Source organism: Ovis canadensis, chromosome X, assembly GCF_042477335.2.
Source record: "Ovis canadensis isolate MfBH-ARS-UI-01 breed Bighorn chromosome X, ARS-UI_OviCan_v2, whole genome shotgun sequence".
Classification (NCBI taxonomy): domain Eukaryota; kingdom Metazoa; phylum Chordata; class Mammalia; order Artiodactyla; family Bovidae; genus Ovis; species Ovis canadensis.
In genome coordinates this window covers 134,942,460-134,964,739 of record NC_091727.1, presented here as the reverse complement: position 1 = coordinate 134,964,739, position 22,280 = coordinate 134,942,460, and the positions used below count along the sequence as shown (strand labels likewise).

The window sequence follows — 22,280 nt, the reverse complement described above, 5'->3', positions numbered from 1 at the left end:
TACATGCGTTCCCAAACATGAACCCCCCTCCCACCTCCCTCCCCATAACATCTCTCTGGGTCATCCCCATGCACCAGCCCCAAGCATGCTGTATCACCTACAAGACCTTTTAGAACTAACACCCAAAACAGATGTCCTTTTCATTATAGGGGCCTGGAATGCAAAAGTAGGAAGTCAAGAAACACCTGAGGAAACAGGCAAATTTGGCCTGGAATACAGAATGAAGCAGGGCAAAGGCTAATAGAGTTTTGGCCAGAGAACGCACTGGTCATAGCAAACACCCTCTTCCAACAACACAAGAGAAGACTCTACACATGGACATCACCAGATGGTCAACTCCGAAATCAGACTGATTATATTCTCTGCAGCCAAAGATGAAGAAGCTCTATACAGTCAGCAAAAACAAGACTGGGAGCTGACTGTGGCTCAGATCATGAGCTCCTTATTGCCAAATTCAGACTGAAATTGAATAAAGTATGGAAAACCACTGACCATTCAGGTATGACCTAAATCAAATCCCTTATGATTATACAGTGGAAGTGAGAAATAGATTTAAGGGACTATATCTGATGGAGTGCCTGATGAACTATGGATGGAGGTTCGTGACACTGTACAGGAGACAGGGATCAAGACCATCCCCATGGAAAAGAAATGCAAAAAAGCAAAATGGCTGTCTGGGGAGGCCTTACAAAGAGCTGTGAAAAGAAGAGAAGCGAAAAGCAAAGGAGAAAAGGAAAGATATACCCATTTGAATGCAGAGTTCCAAAGAATAGCAAGGAGAGATAAGAAAGCCTTCTTCAGTGATCAATGCAAAGAAATAGAGGAAAACAACAGAATGGGAAAGACTAGAGATCTCTTCAAGAAAATTAGAGATACCAAGGGAACATTTCATACAAAGATGGGCTCGATAAAGGACAAAAATGGTATGGACCTCACAGAAGCAGAAGATATTAAGAAGAGGTGGCAAGAATACACAGAAGAACTGCACAAAAAAAGATCTTCATGACCCAGATAATCACGATGGTGTGATCACTCACCTAGAGCCAGACATCCTGGAATGTGAAGTCAAGTGGGCCTTAGAAAGCATCACTACGAATAAAGCTAGTGGATGTGATGGAATTCCAGTTGAGCTATTTCAAATCCTAAAAGATGATGCTGTGAAAGTGCTGCATTCAATATGCCAGCAAATTTGGAAAACTCAGCAGTGGCCACAGGACTGGAAAAGATCAGTTTTCATTCCAATCCCTAAGAAAGGCAATGCCAAAGAATGATCCAACTACCTCACAATTGCACTCATCTCACATGCTAATAAAGAAATGCTCAAAATTCTCCAAGCCAGGCTTCACCAATATGTGAACCATGAACTTCCAGATGTTCAAGCTGGTTTTAGAAAAGGCAGAGGAACCAGAGATCAAATTGCCAACATCTGCTGGATCATCGAAAAAGCAAGAGAGTTCCAGAAAAACATCTATTTCTGCTTTATTGACTATGCCAAAGCCTTTGACTGTGTGGATCACAAGAAACTGTGGAATATTCTGAAAGAGATGGGAATACCAGACCATCTGACCCGCCTCTTGAGAAACCTATATGCAGGTCAGAAAGCAACAGTTAGAACTGGACATGGAACAACACACTGGTTCCAAATAGAAAAAGGAGTACGTCAAGGCGGTATACTGTCACCCTGCTTATTTAGCTTATATGCAGAGTACATCATGAGAAATGCCTGGCTGGAAGAAGCACAAGCTGGAATCAAGATTGCCAAAAGAAATATCAATAACCTCAGATATGCAGATGACACCACCCTTATGGCAGAAAGTGAAGAGGAACTAAAAAGCCCCTTGAGGAGAGTGAAAAATTTGGCTTAAAGCTCAACATTCAGAAAATGAAGATCATGGCATCTGGTCTCCTCACTTCAGGGGAAATAGATGGGGAAATAGTGGAAACAGTGTCATACTTTATTTTGGGGGGCTCCAAAATCACTGCAGGTGGTGATTGCAGCCATGAAATTAAAAGATGCTTACTCCTTGGAACCAAAGTTATGACCAACCTAGATAGCATACTGAAAACAGAGACATTACTTTGCCAACAAAGGTCCGTCTAGTCAAGGGTATGGTTTTTCCAGTAGTCATTTATGGATGTGAGAGTTGGACTGTGAAGAAAGCTGAGCACCAAAGAATTGATGCTTTTGAACTGTGGTGTTGGAGAAGACTCTTGAGAGTCCCTTGAACTGCAAGGAGATCCAACCAGTCCATTCTAAAGGAGATCAGTCCTGGGTGTTCTTCAGAAGAATGATGCTAAAGCTGAAACTCCAGTACTTTGGCCACCTCATGCGAAGTGTTGACTCATTGGAAAAGACTCATGCTGGGAGGGATTGGGGGCAGGAAGAGAAGCAGACGACAGAGGATGAGATGGCTGGATGGCATCACTGACTCGATGGACGTGAGTTTGAATGAACTCTGGGGTTGGTGATGGACAGGGAGGCCTGTCGTGCTGTGGTTCATGGGGTCGCAAAGAGTCAGACATGACTGAGCGACTGAACTGCACAAAAGTACAAATATATACCCTTTGAAATCAATTCCATGTTGAGCAATTTTATCCAACAGACACACTTGCACATGTATGAAATAATGTATATAGTTAAACATATTCATTAGAGTTTAATTTAATAATGATTGAAAATAACTCAAAAACTCAATTTATAACTTATATGCTTAACTTGTACTACATCCATACAATGAAATACTACAGAGACACCAAAAATGAGGCAGTCCTTTATGTACAAATATGAAACAAAAGGGATTCCCTTGTGGCTCTGTGGTCAAGAGTCTGCCTTCCAAAGCAGGAGACGCAGGTTTAATCCCTGGGTCAGAAAGATCCCCTGAAGAAAGGAATGGTAACCCACTCCACTATTCTTGCCTGGAGAATCCCATGGACTGAGAAGCCTGGAAGGCTATAGTCCATGGGGTCGCAGAATTGGATACAATTGAGCAACTGAGCACACACACACACAGGCAAAACAAATGCCAAGATACTAAGTAAAAAAAAAAGTCAAGAGACAGAAAAGTATGTATAATGTACAGTGTTGAAAAAGATCATTTACACAGAAATATACAATACACATCTGGAAGGATATTCAAGAAATGGAAGGTGGCTGTTCTATGATAAGTGTCCACATGGAGTTCCACTTCCAGGATGGGATCATGAGGAATTCTGTGGAACTACTCAACAGCAAAACAGGCAAAGTCGGCAAAGACTGTTTTTATAAACCCAGGATTTAAAGTTTCTGGAAATTATCCTAACGACATACAAAAAATATAAAAATATTTATTCAACAAGATCTACTAAAATTCCATAAGAACAGCAATATAAGCCATTGGTCCTTCCTAGTGAGCATGGCAGATGAATCAGGGCTGTAAATATTTACATTAAAAATGAAGATCTCAAATCGATAATCTAATTTATTGCCAAGAAACCAAAAACAGGAGAGCAAACTAAATCTAGAGCAAGAAAGAAAGAAATAATAAAGATCAGAGCAGAAATAATAGAAATAAAAAGTATATAAAGAGAGAGAATATCACACTTCCTGATTTCAAAACTTACTACAAAGTTTCAAATTAAAATGATGTGTTACTGGCATGAAGACAGACATATAGACCAGTGTAAATGAACAGAGAGCTCAGAAATAAACCATCATGGATATAGTCAAATGATCTTTGACAAAGGTGTCATGGCCATTCACTGGGGGAAAGAACAGTTTCTTTAACAAATGGCATTGGGAAAACCGCATCTCCATATGCAAAGGAATGAAGTTGGATTCTTTACACCATATACAAAAATTGACTGAAGGAAGGGGAAAAAATGGACTAAACATCTAAACATAAGACTAAAAACTATATGGATTTCCATATCCATAGAAAACTGTATTTTTGTATGGATTAGAAAAATCCATAGGGGGAAAGATTTATGACACTGGATTTTATGATTTCTTAGGTATGACACCAAAAGCACAAGCCAAAACAGACTACATCTATATCCATATATGCATATCCAAATGGCATTATATCATATGCTTAAAATGTCTATGCATCAAAGGGTGCAATCAAGCAAAATGAGAAGGCAACCTACAAAATGGGGGGAAATATTTGCAAATCATATATCTGTACATAATTAATATAATCATATATCTGTAAATAATTAATATCCAGACTTCTTATATAAAGAATTCCTACAACTCAAAAACAAAAAATCAAAATAACCCAATTAAAATAACAGCAAAGGACTTGTAGATATTTCTCCAAAGAAGATAAACAAATGACCAACGAACATATAAAGAGATGCTCTGCAACACTAATCATTATGGAGATGTGAACCAAAGCCACAATAAGATGTCACTTCTCACACATTTAGATGGATATTATGATTGCTATATTTAAAATGGATAACTGACAAGGACCTACTATATAGCACATGGAACTCTGCTCAATATTATGTGGCAGCCTGGATGGGAGGGGAGTTTGGGGGAGAATGGATACACGTATGCTGCTGCTAAGTCGCTTCAGTCGTGTCTGACTCTGTGTGACCCCACAGACGGCAGCCCACCGGGCTCCCCCATCCCTGGGATTCTCCAGGCAAGAACACTGGAGTGGGTTTCCATTTCCTTCTCCAATGCATGAAAGTGAAAAGGGAAAGTGAAGTTGCTCAGTCGTGTCCGACTCAGCGACCCCATGGACTGCAGCCTCCCAGGCTCCTCCGTCCATGGGATTTTCCAGGCAAGAGTACTGGAGTGGGGTGCCATTGCCTTCTCCAGGATACATGGATATGTATAGCTTAATCCCTTCGCTGTTCACCTGAAACTATCACAATATTGTTACCCCAATAGAAAATAAGTTTAAATTTTAAAAAAGATGGTTATTATGAGAAAAACTAGGAAATAACTACTGGTGAGGAGGATATGGAGAAAATTGGAATTCTGCACTGATGCTATGAATGTAAAATTCATATGAAAATAGAATGCTGTTTCCTCAACAAAGTAAAAAAACAATTACCATATGATTCAATAATTCCACTTCTGTGTATATATTCAAAGGAATTGAAAATAAGAACTCAAAGAGAGAACTTTACATGCATGTTCATAGCAGCATTATTTACAACAGCCAAAGCTAGAAGCAAGCTAAATGTTCATCAAAGACTAAACAGACAAACAAAACGTGGTGTATACATACAATGGAATATTATTCAGCCGTTAAAAAGGATATTTCAAAACACTGCTATAACATGGATGAACCTTGAAAACATTATACTAAGTGAAGCAAGCAAACATATGATTCCACTTATATGAGCTACCTGGAACGATCAAACTCACAGAGACTGAAAGCAGAATGAAGGTTACAAAGGCTAACGTGAGGAGGGAGGAGGGAATAGGGAGTTATTGTTTAATAAGTTCTGAGTTACAGTTTTACAAGATGAAGAGTTTTAATGCCAGTGAACTATATACTTAAAAATGGTTAAGTTTTATATCATGTATTTAACCACAATTTTTAAAGCTTTTAGTTTTTAAGTAGAGAAAAATCAATGACACCAAAAGTTTGTTCTTTGAGAAGATCAACAACACTGACAAACTTTTGGCTAGACTAAACAAGGAAAAAAAGAAAAGATTCAAATTACTAAAATCAGGAATGAAAGGGGGAAAACATTACCAACTTTATAGAAATAAGTATTATCAAAACAACAAGATCCTATTGTATAGCACAGGAAACTATAGAAAAGAAATTATTAATTGAAAAAATAAAAGTTATCATCAATAAATTAGATAAATGATATAAAATGGACAAATTCTAGAATAATAAATATTGAAAGTGGCTCAAAAAAAATAAAATATCTATATAGACCTATGATAAGAAAAGAGGTTGACTAGTAGGAAACACATGCACCCATGGCTGATTCATGTCGATGTATGGCAAAAACCACCACAATGCTGTAAAGTAATTATTCTCCAATTAAAACATAAATTAATTTTTTTAAAAACCTTCTCAATAAAAATGCCCATGACCATTTGGCTTCATGGGTAAAATTTACCAAATATTTAAAGAAGAATTAATGTCAATCCTTCACAAACTTTTCCAAAGAGTAGGAGAGAGAATATATCCTAACTTATTCTTTGAGGCCAGAATTAACCTGAAACCAAAACCAGACAAAGACATCATGAGGAAAAACCAATATCCCTATCTGCCACAATTTACTGGGAGACCAAATTTGAAGGAAATTATGCTAGGCGAAATAAGTCAAACACAGAAGGACAAATACTATAAGATACCACTTATATGATAGATCTGAAATAATCAAACTCATAGAAGCAGAGAGAGTAGACTGGTCATTGCCAGGGGCTGAAGGGAGAAGGAAAAGAGGAAGCATTAAAAAAAAGTACACGTGATAAACTAAAAACTTAATAAATTAAGATTTCATCAAAATTTAAAACTTCTATCCTTCAAAAGATACCAAAAAATGAAAAGACAACCCACAGGAGAGAAGTTTTGCAAATCATATATATATATATATATATTATATATATATATATAATTTTCAAATCATATGATAATCAACTGGAATTTATACTACAGAAATGAGTCTTACAAGCCATTTAAACAAATCACCTAATTTAAGAACAGGCAAGGGTTTAAGTAGACATTTCTCCAAAGGAAATATACAAATGGGCAATAAGCACATGAAAAGATGCACACCAATAGCAATCAAAAAGCACATCAATAGCTATCAGGGAAATGCAAATTAAAACCACAATGAAATACTACTTCACAGCTTCTAGGATGGCTAGAATAAAAAAAACCCAGACAATAACAAATCTTGAGGAAGGTATGAAGAAAATGGAATCCTTACACACTGCATACCCATAGATGAACCTTGAAAACATTAGAAAGAAGCTAGTCACAAAAACCTATATATTATTGTATGAGTTCATCTTTATGAATTTCCAGAATAAGCAAATCTATACAGATATAAAGGAGACGAGTGTTTGCCTAGGTCTGGGGAATGGGGAAACTGGAGTGTGATAGCTAAGGGGAAAGGGGTTTCTTTTGGGAATAATAAAAATATTCTAAAACAGATTGTCGTAATGGATGCAAAGCTCAGTGAATACACTAAAAGCCATTGAAGTGTATAATTTAAAGTGGTGAATTGTACTGTATTTGAATTAAATCTTAATAAAGTTGTGAGAAACAAGAAGAAACAGAAAAAAAAATTTAAGTGCCCATATCTTTTAGAGATATAGAATGAAACATTTACGTAAAATTGTGTAACATTTGGTATTTGTTTCAAACTAACTGGGTCAGGGGAAAGTATGAAACTGGATGGGAATAAAGATGAGCTGGATCTACAGGGGCTCATTATACTATACATTCGCTCTCTTTTTGTATTTTTAAAATTTACAAAACATGGGACTTCCCTGGCCCTCTAGTGGTTAAGACTCCACGCTTCCACTGCATAGGGCACAGTTCCCTGATCAGCAAATTAATCCAATATGCCACACAGTGCAGCCAAAACAGAAAATAAATAAATACAATTTACAAAATAAGAAAAGTTATGTTTAAAAAAAGTAATACAGGGGTAACATTAATAAAGGGAACGCCAAAGTCGATGGTAACCCAGAGGGGTAAACCTAATACTCAACGTCACTCCTGGCCTAAGGGAATTTGCCAATCCAAAGGAGTCAGCTGCAAAACTGAGCTGCACCTCCACTAAGAGGTCATGAAATCAACTCAACGGACTTCAACCAGCACTTTTTAAAAATTAGAATAGAATGGAATGGAATAAATCAGAGTATGTTACACACAGTGGAAAAAACAAACAAACAAAAACCTGAGCTGCATTTCCACAAGCTCCAAGGGCTAAGGTGACTAAAGTCAAAGCAAAGGTTTGCCAAAAGTGGGAACTCTCATAAACTAACATTCACTTTAAACTAGAAACCCAAAGGGCTACCCCTTCAAGGTAACAGTTCACCAGCAATAAATTAGCCTTCTCACAGGCTTGCAGTTTGTCCACCAATCGTGTTAGGAATCTCAATTTGCATTATGTTAGTGCCAAAGAGGGAGAAGGCAATGGCACCCCACTCCAGTACTCCTGCCTGGAAAATCACTTCAACTTCTCTTGTACCCTTTTCTTACCTGGCACCACCTCTACCCAAATAGAATTGAACTAATATTCCCTCCCCCTATTTCTTACAATTATACTTCTCATTTCACCTAACTATACTGCAGTAATGTTCACAAATCTGTCTCTGCCACAAACCCAAGCTGTTTGTGGGTAGAAACTAACTTTGAATCCCCAGAGCCTAGCACAATACCTAGAAGTTAGCTGATACTCAAAAAGTATGACTTAACACATGTGTTGCAATTCAGACACACTAAATTTATGAAATTCCCTATTTGTGCCATCATGGTATTCCCACAGAAAATCTAGAAACTGTTTAAATATTCTTACCTGTAGCAGAAAGGAAACAGTATAACTCAAAAAAGCAGGATGATGGACTAAATTTAAACTTTTTTTATACTCTGCTACTGAAGCATTTCCTAAGACTTCGGGGTCAATATATAATCCTTTCTGGAAGGGTTTGGATGTCCACAGACAACCAACCATGGCTGTCAAATACTGATTAAATTCTTGATAGGTCTTGCTGCTGAAGCTGAACTCTGATTTTGTCTGTTGGGAAAGGAAAAAAAATTGTCATTATCACCTATTCTCCCTTCGTTCTTATTCCCAATAGATCTTGTATCTCTACAATGGTGACTTAATACAGAGATTCATCATCCATACCTTGTGTATAAACTCATTTTTCTTTGCAGCAGTCAAATTTTTATGATACCTAAAAGACAGAACAAACAGAATAAAACTTTTACCATTAAATGCCTTTCCTATGTAAATATAAACAAAAGGTTACATTTTAAATGTAAATATATGTACATACACAAATATCTAGCTGTCTAGTTAAATATTTTTTTCCTTTTGTAGTACATTTTCCTCAAAGAATAAAAATTAAGAGGCTCAAATATTAAATTGTACACTTAAGATATGCACTTGACTCTGTAAATCGTATTTCAGTAAAAAAAGGCAATGTTTTTAATGTTTCAGTATTAAAAGTTAATAAGAGTCTCAAAAGCAGCTACTGATACAGAACATTTCTTAATGTGGGAAAAAAGGTGCAGTAGACAGGCTAAAGGGAAAACTTAGAAATTTAATTTTTTCTTGACGGAGAACGGTTCTAATTAGCTTTCGAACATATCAGTTCAGTTCAGTCGCTCAGTCATGTCCGACTCTGCGACCCCATGAACTGTAGCATGCCAGGCCTCCCTGTCCATCACCAACTCTCGGAGTCCACCCAAACCCATGTCCATTGAGTCGGTGATCCTATCCAACCATCTCATCCTCTGTTGTCACCTTCTCCTCCTGCTCTCAATCTTTCCCAGCATCAGGGTCTTTTCAAATGAGTCAGCTCTTTGCATCAGGTGGCCAAAGTATTGGAGTTTCAGCTTCAAAATCAGTCCTATTTAAACCTTAGCATTATCCTACAAGTTATACCAAAAGGGTCTACACTTATGGCCTAAAAAGAACAATTTTAGTCCTTAAGTGGAAAAATTAGAAGGTATCAGAAATTTAATACTTACAGTTTCATATAATTGGTAATAGCTCCCCTTTATCTCCCAGAAAATGTTCTTTTTACCAGAAAAGCTATGTAGACTTAAACCAGTTGTTGTCAGTAAATGACTAATTTTTCTTTGCAACACAGCAACAAGAATTAACAATGCTGAGTGCAACATTACCCCGCATAAAAATATCCTTAACTATAAATTCTTTTATTACACGTCCCTCATATTGACATTTTAAGAACACAGTTAAAATAGTTCCACATTGGAAGGTCATTCCCAAAAGAAAGCCAGGTTTCCTATTTCCAAAGGCCCTGGCAGAAAATAGATAACAATCTTATTGTTCTGAATATTTTATTGCATTATATATAATAAGCTTGTATGTGTGTGTGTAGTCGTGTCCGACTCTTTGAGACCCCGTGGGCTGTAGCTGCCAGGCTTCTCTGTCCATGGGATTCTCCAGGCAAGAATACTGCAGTGGGTTGCCATTTCCTTCTCCAGAGGATCTTCCTCATCTGGAGACTGAACCTGCATCTCCTGCAGCTCCTGCATTGCAGGTGGGTTCTTTACCACTGCGCCACCCGGGAAGCCCATATAATCTTACTGTAGTATATTTATATACTTTATTTTATAGCTGGAAAACGAGGATTGAATTATGTTATTAAAATGGGGAAAAGGCTTCATACCTGTCCATAATGTAACAGAGTTGATTCAGGATACTGGAATCCAGGCTGAGGAGAACAGGATAGAAGACCCCAGGAGGAAACAATACCACTAATGGAAGGTTATAATTTATATATATGTCACACACCTTTTGGGAAGAATGATAACATCAATATATAAATTATTCCTCAGAAATCAATCAACTTCACCCAAAGAATCATCACTAGAGAATAAGCATTAGGGATGGTACTGCCTGATTCATAAACAGAAAAGGTAGTCACAACTTGCTTAAAAATGTACCTCACCAAACAGTAACCTTATGATAGAGGATAATTTCTGGAAGGTTTTATTATTAAAATCTCTTTTTTTTTCTGGGGAGAAATCTTAGAGTTAGGGGGAAAGGGGAAAGGAACATTTCTTTCTTAAGTCCTATGCATGCTAAGTCGCTTCACTCGTGTCCGACTCTTTGCGACCCAATGGACTAGCCCACCAGGCTCCTCTGTCCATGGTATTCTCCAGGTAAGAATACTGGAGTGGGTTGCTATGCCCTCCTCCAGGGGATCTTCCCAACCCAGGGATTGAATCCGCCATCTAGTATGTCTCCTGCACTGGCAAGAGGTTCTTTACCACTAGTGCCACGTGGGAAGCCCTAGGTGGGCTTAAGCCCCATAAATACTGATTTATCACGTTAGCTGTCAACCTGGAAAACAAGCAAGCAATCTTCTAAGCAAATATAATACAACTAGGTATCAGTGAAGGGAAGAAGCCAGGAAAACCGAGATTAGTGGGTACTTCCTAAATAATAGTTCCGTCTAGGTTGAATACTACAAAACAACAGAAGAGGACCAGAATCATGGGTACTGGAAGAAATAAGGCAGCTGAAAGCTGGGGGTAGAGAGCTAAGGAAACATAGCATATTTTTGTTTTTTTTTACCAGGGGTTAGAGATCTATAATGGATGAGTAAAAAGACAGACTTCTGTCTAGGGTTACCATTATTCAGGGGAATGTCTATTAAAGTGGTACCTACAACTCAAAAAAGCATTTGCTTTTTATCCTTGTCAGTTATTCAGGCCAGAATATAATCATTAACTTCAAAATTAACTATGTTTAACTTTATTAACTAAAATCAACTATGATAATAAGATCATAGCCCAACTTAATAGCTGTGCATAAAATTTAAACACAGAGTAGTAAAGCAGACAGTTATCACAAAAATCTAAGTAGGGGAAATGGGATGTGTACTACCTTCTCATAGAAATCCAAAATAAAGTGCAGCAAGAAAGTACGGTTGCTTTCCAAGCGAACTGCAGTAGTGGACAGCCATCCTACATAGTGAATCAGTTCAGACACAGAGTTCATGGATCCACCTAAAGTTGTCTCTCTGCAATAAGAAACCATGACATGCAGATCCATATTAGCAAAAGTCCTCACAATTTCCCAGCTAAAGCTGGATATAATATACAGCAAAAAGTTGTTGGGAATTTCAGAAAATGATTGGTGTGCCAAAGTATAACTCACTTTTTTTAAAACCACAGTGATTACAACTATACAGCCATCTAGGGAACCATTAAGACCAATTCATAGAATATCCTGAGCAACCACTCTAATATTAGTAAATAGCAGAGAAAGAAAGGATTAAACTCCAGACTTTAGATAATATTACCAATGTCCAGGGACCACAGCAGTCAGCAAATTAGTTTCTAAATACACAAATCCAAAACCAGTTTTGCCTGAATTTCTGAACTAAAAATGCTGTTAAAGTATATATAACCCTGTATGAAAGACAGCAAAAGAGACACAGATGTATAGAACAGTCTTTTGGACTCTGTGGGAGATGGAGAGGGTGGGATGATTTGGGAGAATGGCATTGAAACATGTATAATATCATATATGAAACAAATCACCAGTCCAGGTTCAATGCATGATACTGGATGCTTGGGGCTGGTGCACTGGGAAGAGCTATATTTTATAATGCCAAGTAGTATTAAGATAAGCAAAATTACCTACAATTATGTACATTTATTTAAGAATTTTAGAAAGCAGAGCCCCTTTTTAAATGCCCTCTCAAAATTTATGACACTAATTAAAAAGGATCCTAGGATTTTTAGAAAGAAAGTACAGAAATTGTAAACCACCTGTATTAGGGTGCCTAAGACTTACACTGCAAATTGGCTAAAGATTATAAATGTAAACATACTATTCTTAATAGAATTGAGGTATTTGAAGAGATTAAGCATTCAAATGGAATTTCTTATGATAGGGGTTCCCAAACTTTAGCTTGTACCAAAATTCTGGAGGCATTTGTTAAAACACATATTTCTGAGCTCTACCTCCAGTAGTCATGTACGGATGTGAGAGTTGGACCATAACAAAGGCTGAGCAGTGAAGAATTGATGCTTTCGAACTGCGATATTGGAGAAGACTCTTGAGAGTCCCTTGGACAGTAAGGAGATCAAACCAGTCAATTCTAAAGGAAATCAACCCTGAATATTAATTGGAAGAATTGATGCTGAAACTGAAACTCCAATACTTTGGCCACCTGATTCGAAGAGCTGACTCACTATAAAAGACTAAAGGCAGGAGGAGAGGGGGTGGTAGAGGATGGGATGGTTGGATGGCATCACTGACTCAATGGACATGAATTTGAGCAAGCTCTGGGAGCTGGTGAAGGACAGGGAAGTCTGGAGTGCTCCAGTCCATGGGGCCGCAAAAAGTCGGACACAACTGGGTGACTGAATAGCAACAAGTGCCCAGGTTATGTTGATGTTGCGGGTGCAGAAACCACATTTTGAGAAGCACTGCTTTACAAGATACTTTCACTACTCACTAATGCTTCATTTTCTTCTAAAAGTGATCAGACATACATGATATATGGAAGCACTATAATAATGAATATGAAGAAATAAAAAATTTCCAGGCAACTTCCAAGAATCTTGTTTTCTCCATTCTCATAACAAAGTTGGAAATAACTATAGGGAAAAGAACACAGAGAAAAATAGATGTAGACTAGTCTCACCAAACTAACCAACAAGTATTTGTGATTGAAGCTTAGGGATCCTTATGTGATAAAGAATGTGACTGATAATATAGGGAATCTGAACACTGATTAGATATTTGAACATATTATAAACTATTAATTTTTACATGTTATACTGATATTGTTTTTCAACTGCTGAAATGATGTCTGGGTTTTGCTTAAAAAAATATCTAGTACAAAGGAGGAGAGACATGAAGGGTGTTAAAGATGAGAAAAATTTAACCATGAGTTGGTAACTGTTGAAGCTGGATGATGCATACATAAGGGTAATAATTGTACTATTTTCTCTACTTTTGAATTTGTTTGGAATTTTCTATAATATAAAGTTAAAAAAATTAATGTTAAAAAAGAATATAGGAGAACCCAAGACTCTAGGTGGAATCAATGCAACCTGGTTTAGGCAGTTCCTTGAAATTCAGTTAAATCTTTGACTTTCACTTTGAGGTTTTATATTTAATAATAATGAACATAATGGAAATTCAGGGCTTTTTTAAAATTACAAAGTGAAATTAAATTAATGTATACAAGCAAACTATATCAGGGAAACAAAAAAAAATCTGTACAGCAAAATAACAGATTCTCCTAGCCATCATCAAAATTGACTTCACATATAAGCAACAATATATTTTATAAAGTGAACTAAACTGAATGAAAGCCAAAGCTGCAAGTTCTAACGTTAGAGGCTTAGGGTTTGCTTTCTGATTTATATAATAAAACTTGAAGAATTAATCTTTCTCACAGGATTGTGGGGAAGGGTGAAAAGTAGGAATAAAAACCTTAGAAAAGTACGATTCAGTATTTACATAGAGCAATTAGGTTTCATGTCACACCGTTAAACTCCATATACAGTTTTGCACAGATCAACTCTCGTGGAAGGTTGTAAGATAACTCACAGAGGACTGTTCCTCACAGATTTCACGTGGACGTCCATAGAAAGCCACAGCAGCCAATTCTGCAGTAGTTCTTTCAGACACTGAAGAACACTACACTGCAGAGGCAAAACAAAAAATCATGCAGTTATACCATAGTGTTGAGAACTAACAGACTAAACCAGAGGCTTAGAGATAGAAGGGACTATGGAGACAACCACATCCAATTCAGAACCCTGTAGCTGCTGCTCCTCCAGCCTGACTGGTCTTCAAGAGATAGATTAATACAAGTTTATTTTGCCATTTTCTCTACAAGCTGGCCCCCAGCTTATCAGCGAGGAACAGACTCTTGTTTTTCCAAATTATATTCATTCATAATATATTACATCATCAAATATAGCACCACCCACCTCTTATCATCTCCCCTCAGAGATCCTCTTATGTCGTTTCAGATATGTGTTTCCTACGCTTTTCACCTTGGGTCTACAACTGCAATTTATTATTTTGTTGGTCATAAAAGTTATCTTCTGTGACTGTGGAAAACAATTCTATAGTTTTCCCTTCTCAGGCTTTGCCTTGATATCCCAGGAACTTATTCACATATAAACCATATAGTCTTGAAACAAGTGTGCCTGGAACACTTGTAAGGATAAATTGTAATATCTACAAATTTGAAAGCAATCCACACCATCCCAAAACCTAATACAGGAAATCTTCCTCAAACATCCTTAATAATTAATGGTCTAGATACTATTCGAATATCTGCAGTGATACAGTGCTCATTGCTACTTCATTGAAGAGTTCAATTAAGTTTTTTTTTTTTTTAGAAACTGACACACCTCACATTCAGATTATAAATATGTTTGAGTCGAAATCAAACCTGGAATCACCTAAAATAATCTATTTTGGTGCTAACATATGGAAAGATATTCAATATTACTATGTCATATTCAGAAAATCTCCACTCACCTACTCTATCCCATCCAGCCTCCATATTAATGGAAGGCATGAGGTTTTTATCTTTATGAGAAGGGGGCATGGGTTTAAAAAAAAAGATTGAGAAGCACAGCTCTACACCACTCCTAAGTTATGGTCTCCAACTTCATCTGGGTCCTTAATGAAGCCCAGTGATCCTTTTACTATACTTCTCTTCAATCAGCTGTCTCTCCCATTTTTTTTAATGGCTGTTCTCTTCACATAACACCCTCTTGAAGCTCCCTACTCAATTCTGTCCTCTACAATGCACTTATTTTGAGAAACTTAACATTTTTAGGAAAAAGTATTTCAATTTCTTGCTCTTTGTTCAAACTATACAAATATATCTCTATGTCCACCTATTTCTATATCCTTGTCCTCAATCTTGGAAAACAGTAGTACCTCTCAACCTCTTACCACCATTCAGGCAAATCACTCTACCTAATCTTAAACCAATACTATCATGCTTTTTCTGAAATCCTGCACTGTCAATTATCCCCCATTTTCAACCTCTCTCTCTTCTCATCTAGCTCCTTCTATCCTATCTATAAACATGTTCCGGTTTTTCTCACTCTGGGGACAAAAAAAAAAATTACAACCTTCCCTTGATTCAAAGCCCCACTATAGCTCTCTTTCTCTATCCCTCCCTTAGCCAAAGTTTTGGAAGCACAGTCAATACTCATTGTCTTATCTTCATTTCTCATCGACTCCTCAAGCTCCACAATTTGGTTTTTAACCCCACACTCCACTGAACCTGTTCACAAAGGTAGCCAAGACCTCTGTATTATCAATTCCAAAATAAATTTTTTTGGTCTGTATCTTTCTGGACCCTCTTGGGATATGTGGCAACATTAGCCTTTCACTCCTTTTTTTTAAAATTTAAATTTATTTATTTTAATTGGAGGCTAATTACTTTATAATATTGTAGTGGTTTTGCCATACATCAACATGAATCCACCACGGGTGTACATGTGTTCCCAATCCTGAACCCCCCTCCCACCTCCCTCCCCTTACCATCCCTCTGGGTCATCCCAGTGCACCAGCCCCAAGCATCCTGTATCTTGCATCGAACCTAGACTGGCCTTCACTCCTTCTTGATAGCCTGTGTCTCTCTGTTTCTTTGGAACTACTATTGTCCTGGTTCTTTTCATACTTCTTGAAAATGTTCCTTTATAGACTCTCCTTTTCAGTGAGAATTAAGTAGTAAGTATTTCCTTGATTTCTGTCTTTGGCCCACTGTCTGTTTCCCTTCCTCTCTCCACCTCCTACTCTCAAATACGAATATATGCATGTGTTTATAAATGTATACTTGTTAGGCTGGAACATATGAAACTGGCAATTGTCAAACAGCTTTGACCTATCAGATTAAATCTATTCAGATGGTTTAATCTAATATTTACAGATAAACAGCATTCTAGATTGGTAGAATAAGAGAAAAAATAAAGAATAGCCGAGGAACTTCCCTGGTGGTCCAGTGGCTAAGACTCTGCACTCCCTATGCAGGGGGCCCAGGTTCATTCCCTGGTCAGGGAATTAGATCTCACATGACACAATTTAGAGTTCACTTGCTGCAACTAAAAGTCCTGCGTGCCGTAACTAAGACCCAGCACAGCCCAATAAACAAAAACAAACATTTTAGAAAAACAAGAATAACCGAGTTAGAAGTTTGGGATAGGCAATTAATTAAGTACCATTTGATTAGGATAAACACTCATCAGGACGATATATTTTTTCTGTAACTGTGCCCAACAATAAATGATTTAAGGTGAAAAAAATTACAAAGGAACATTACTTATATTGTCACTGTTTTAGAATAGGAATAACCATTTTATAAGAAAGTGGCTCTCAAACTTAGATAGAACTCCTGTAAACCACAGTGATCTTTTTTTTGGCGAACACTCCAAAATAGTAACACATTTTATTATATAAGGTTAGAACAATTTTATTAATAGAAAATGACTATTATAACACATAGTGTGTGCTCAATATATATCTGAGAAGTGAAAAAGTGTATCTACAAAACTATCAACCACAACAATCAAACTAAGCATGCTTAAGTTATTTCCTAGTTTGTTTTTAATACTGATTTGTCACCTGTTCATTCACGTCATCATCTGCCACAAGTGGAAACAGTTCAGGAAAATTATATGTGACAAAACCTTAAAAACAGAAAATTCTATACATTAACTTTGATTTAAGTGACGTAGCATCTCAAGTCCAGGTTCAAGTGAATCCTATTAAAAAACTACTGCTGTAATGTGGGTTTGAAAGTGTGTACCACCAGCCATAGACTAAGACAATTTTTTTTACCTTGAAAAAAATAGATGATGTAAAGAAAAGCCGTGAAAGATGGTCAAAAAGAAGTGGCTTCACCTCTAAAAATCAGAAAAGAAAAACATCATTCAATTCTTTTAATTAACATTACACTGAATTAAATGGCTCCAAATTTTCATGATACATACCAGAGAAGCTACTAAAAGGAATCCAGCTCACAAGTTGAAGGAACTGTGATCGACAACAGAGGCCATCCCAGAGAGGAAGGCTCTTATACAGGAATGCTTCACAGGAATAAAACCCCTCCTATAACACAAGTTGATGGTAAAACCTTACGTGGAGCTCTTCAGTCATAACTACACTCAAAACAACCAATTTACATTGTGCAATAGTTGTTTTACTCTTAATTTTTTTGTCATAAATATAATTAAAAGCCTTGGGTTAGGTATCAGACTTTCTCCTAAAAAGAATCAGATGATTAATATTTGAATACTTTAACATCTTTATCAACATAGTTTTCAAATACCATAAAACTTCACCAACTAAAAAGAAGGTAAGAAATCAAATTATGAAATATTTTTCAAGATAAATGAAACTATTATTTTGGAGTACACGTAGACACTCAAATAGTCCATAAAGTTGCACAGTTAGTCTGGAATTTTAATAGGAGCCACAGACCAAACCTGAACTCTGAGCAAAACCATCTGGAGAGGGCTGAGTGTCTAGCTGCTTCTGTTTTCACAAGTGAGTAAGGATCCAGGGCTTTCCCTTTTAATTCTGTCATCCTGAGTCTTAAATAGTGGTATGCACCAAGACTCTATTCTGCACCTTCTTTTCAGACATGAATTCTCTGAACAAGCACATCTGTAACACAGCTAAAACCATCACCTATATCATGAGGAGTCTTAAATTTCTGCATTTCCAGCCCAAATCTCATTCTGATCCCTAGACTTATTATCTAACTGCCTACTGAATCTCTTAGATATTCCATCTTTTAAACCAAATATATCTTTCCTTCTTAGCCTGCTTTTCTTATACTCCCATCATCATCCTCCCAAGCAGAAAATCTAAAAATTCAACCTAAATTAATTCTTTTATTCTCAATACCATTATCCATACCCAACTTCTAATTCAATGGTTTCATATAAAATCCTTAAGATTTATTCAACAAACATTTATTGAGAATCTCTCTCTCTCTTTTTAATATTGCACCAGGTACCAAGTTGAACACCCATACATGAAGAAAAGTTAGACATGGTTCCCACCTGTCTGGAGCCCATAATGTGTGGAAAAACAGATGTTTCAGATAAGACGATACAGGAAAACACACAAGAGCCAAGGGAGCACAAAGAACAAACATCTAACCCAGATTGAGTAAAGGCTTCTTGATGGTGCTGATACCTGAGTAGCAGCCTAATAGTACACCTCAGGGTTACCCAGGCCAAATAATTAACTGGCTTAACATATTCAGCAATCAAAAAAATGCTGCTGGGAGCCAGCGTGAGGAACTCCGCCCATGGCAAAGGTCATGAGGAAGGAGGCTTCAGCATATGCAAAGGTGGGATCGAGCCTCAGGAAACCCCCTGTTCCCGAGCATCTACCCCCAAAACCAGAGTCTGTTTTATGCTCTCACCTACTCCTCTGACTTTACGGAGGGCTGTTCCCCCACCACCTCTCTCGGAGAAGGAGTTAACTTGCAGTTTCAGTTAATAAAAATTCCTGGGTGTGACAAGAGTGTTTCAACTTACAAACTCCTCTGAAGGTTCTCTAGCCTACCTGAGCAGGTTCATCTGGCCACATGTATGTGACTATTTACAGCCTCCCAACCATGAGAGGCATGAGATGCTTTAAAACTTTCTAAATATAGACTCTTTTGAGAAGTTAGAAAATTATTAGTACAGTATAGGAGATTGATTAGAAATTATATTGGTGAAGGGTTTTCATTTGTTGAGCCAATATTTGCTGCTATATCTCCATATTCCCTGCCCTTATAATGAATATAACTAGCATATAGGAGAAATAAGTATTAACCTTTAAGATTAATCATGTTAAACCTTAGGCTAAATAAATTCCTTTCTTGATTGTAACCCACTACACCCTCACCCTATAAGAATGCAACTTTATTTGGAGGGTGGCACCTGGTTTAAGAAAAAAATCACCCCTGGAAAAAATAAGTTTTCTGGTTGAATGACTGTTATCAGAAAAGGCCATAAAATGTCAGCAGGCCTCATGGCCAGAAGATGATGTAAAACCCGTAAGACCTTTGTATACATTTATATGAAGCACCTGATTTTGACAAGGGTCAGGTCTGCTGACCCCCGCATGACTCTGTATTCATCCCTATGTATAACAAAAAGTATATAAGCAAACCTGAAAAATAAAGAAATCAGATCAGTTTCTGGAAAAACTGATTCCCCCATGTCATTCTTTCTTTCCCCTTCTGGCTGAATTCCCATCTGGAACATGGACACTCGGCAAAGTCCTTGTCTTGGAGTTTTATTGGTATTCCATGTAAACCAAGTTATTCAGCCTCTTTTTCTCCACTAATATTTCCTACTACACTATCCTTTTCTAATCTCTCTTTATATCTGCAATCAAATAAGTTTTTTCCTAGGACGTCGATTCCATCTCCCCTTTGAATTACCCTGGATCCACCGGGGCTGGACCCCAGCAAAATGCTTGTTGATTGTAAGAACATAGGGTCACTGCTTGTGACTAACAGGGAGGGAACACAGCCCTACCCATCAGCAGAAAATTGGATTAAAGATTTACTGAGCATGGTCCTGCCCACCAGAGCAAGACTCAGTTTTCCCCACAGCCAGTCCCTCCCATCAGGAAGCTTGCACAAATCTCTTATTCTCACCCATCAGAGGGCAGACAGAAGAACAACTACAATCCCACAGCCTTCAAAACGAAAACCATAACCACAGAAAGCTAACTAAAATGATCATATGCATCACAGCCTTGTCATGGCAAAGGGGCTTGCATGACTCAATGAAGCTATGTGCCATGCTGTGTAAGGCCACCCAAAACAGACGGGTCATGGGGTGGAGAGTTCTGACAAAACATGGTTCACTGGAGAAGGGAATGGCAAACTACTCACTATTCTTGCCTTGAGAACCCATGTATAGTATGAAAAGGCAAGAAGATATGACACCAGAAGATGAGCCCCCCAGGTCAGTATGTGTCCAATATGCTACTGAAGAAGATTAGAGAAATAGCTCCAGAAAGAATGAAGAGGCTTTGGCCAAAGTGGAAACGACACCCAGTTGTAGATGTGCCTGGTAGTCAAAGTCAAGTCCAATGCTATGAAGAACAATGTTGCATAGGAACCTGGAATGTGAGTTCCATGAATCAAGGTAAATTGGACGTGGTCAAGCAGGAGATGGCAAGAGTGAACATCAACATTTTAGGAATCAGTGAACTAAAATGGATGGAAATGGGCAAATTTAATTCAGATGACCATTATATCTACTCCTGTGGGCAAGAATCCCTTAGAAGAAATGGAGTAGCCCTCATACTCCACAAAAGCATCCAAAATGCAGTACTCGGGTGCAATCTCAAAAACGTAGGATGATCTTGGTTCATTTCCAAGGCAAACGATTCAATATCACAGTAATCCGAGTCTATGCCCCAACCACTGATGCTGAAGAAGCTGAAGCTGAATGGTTCTATGATGACTTACAAGACCTTCTAGAACTAACACTTAAAAAGATGTCCTTTCCATCTTAGGGGATTGAAATGCAAAAGTAGGAAGTCAAGAGATACCTGGAGTAACACACAAGTTTGGCCTTGGAGTACAAAATGAAGTAGGTAAAAGGTTAACAAAAGTTTTGTCAAGACAACACATTAGTCATAGCAAACAATCTCTTCCAACAACACAAGGGACAACTCTACATATGGACATCACCAGATGGTCAATATTGAAATGAGACTGATTAAATTCTTTACAATCAAAGATGAAGAAGTTCCATACAATCAGTAAAAACAAGATCTGGAGCTGACTGTGGCCCAGATCATGAGCTCCTTATGGCAAAATTTAGGCATAAATTGAAGAAAGTAGGGAAAACCACTAAGCTATTCACGTATGACCTGAATCAAATCCCTTATGATTACACAGTGGAAGTGACACATAGATTCAAGGGATTAGATCTGATAGACTGCCTGAAAAACTGTGGATGGAGGTTTGTACACTGTACAGGAGGTGGTGACCAAAACCATCCCAAAGAAAAATAAAGCAAGAAGGCAAAGTAGTTGTCTGAGCAGGCCTTATAAATAGCTGAGAAAAGAAGAGAAGTGAAAGGCAAAGGAGAAACAGAAAGATATACCCAACTAAATGCAGAGTCCCAGAGAACAGCAAGGAGAGATAACAAAGCCTTCTTAAGTGAATGATGCCAAGAAACAGAGGAAAACAATAGAATGGGAAAGATTAGAGATCTCTTCAAGAAAATTAGAGATACCAAGGGCACATTTCATGCAAGGATAGGTACAATTAAAGGACGGAAACATCAAGGACCTAACAGAAGCAAAAGAGATTAAGAAGAGGTGGCAAGAATACACAGAAGAACTGTACAAAAAAGGCCTTAATGACTCAGATAACCACGATGGTGTGGTCACTCATTTAGAGCCAGACATCCTAGAATACGAAGTCAAGCAGACCTTAGGAAGCATTACTACAAAGCTAGTGGAGGTGATGGAATTCCAACTGAGCTATTTATCCTGAAAGATGATGCTGTTAAAGTGCTGCACTTAATATGTCACCAAATTGGGAAATTCAGCAGTGGCCACAGGACTGGAAAAGGTCACTTTTC

The 22,280-nt window shown here is 37.6% G+C and overlaps 1 protein-coding gene and 1 non-coding gene across 3 annotated transcripts in view; one reads left to right on the top strand and one right to left on the bottom strand.

Annotated features, from left to right (window-relative positions):
• Positions 1 to 22,280, bottom strand: part of CENPI (centromere protein I) — a 56,196-nt gene that overhangs the window by 8,233 nt on the left and 25,683 nt on the right. For both annotated transcript variants that reach the window (XM_070291018.1, XM_070291019.1), the window contains 7 exons: positions 17,658 to 17,775; positions 17,506 to 17,570; positions 14,245 to 14,339; positions 11,560 to 11,695; positions 10,337 to 10,461; positions 8,824 to 8,872; positions 8,491 to 8,709 (listed from right to left, as the gene is read on the bottom strand). In XM_070291018.1, coding sequence (XP_070147119.1) covers positions 8,491 to 8,709; positions 8,824 to 8,872; positions 10,337 to 10,461; positions 11,560 to 11,695; positions 14,245 to 14,339; positions 17,506 to 17,570; positions 17,658 to 17,775 — 807 coding nt within the window. The remainder of the gene's footprint in view (positions 1 to 8,490; positions 8,710 to 8,823; positions 8,873 to 10,336; positions 10,462 to 11,559; positions 11,696 to 14,244; positions 14,340 to 17,505; positions 17,571 to 17,657; positions 17,776 to 22,280) is intronic.
• TRNAG-CCC (transfer RNA glycine (anticodon CCC)) lies at positions 16,656 to 16,728 on the top strand. Its single transcript has one exon. It is a non-coding gene; the product is annotated as a tRNA-Gly (tRNA).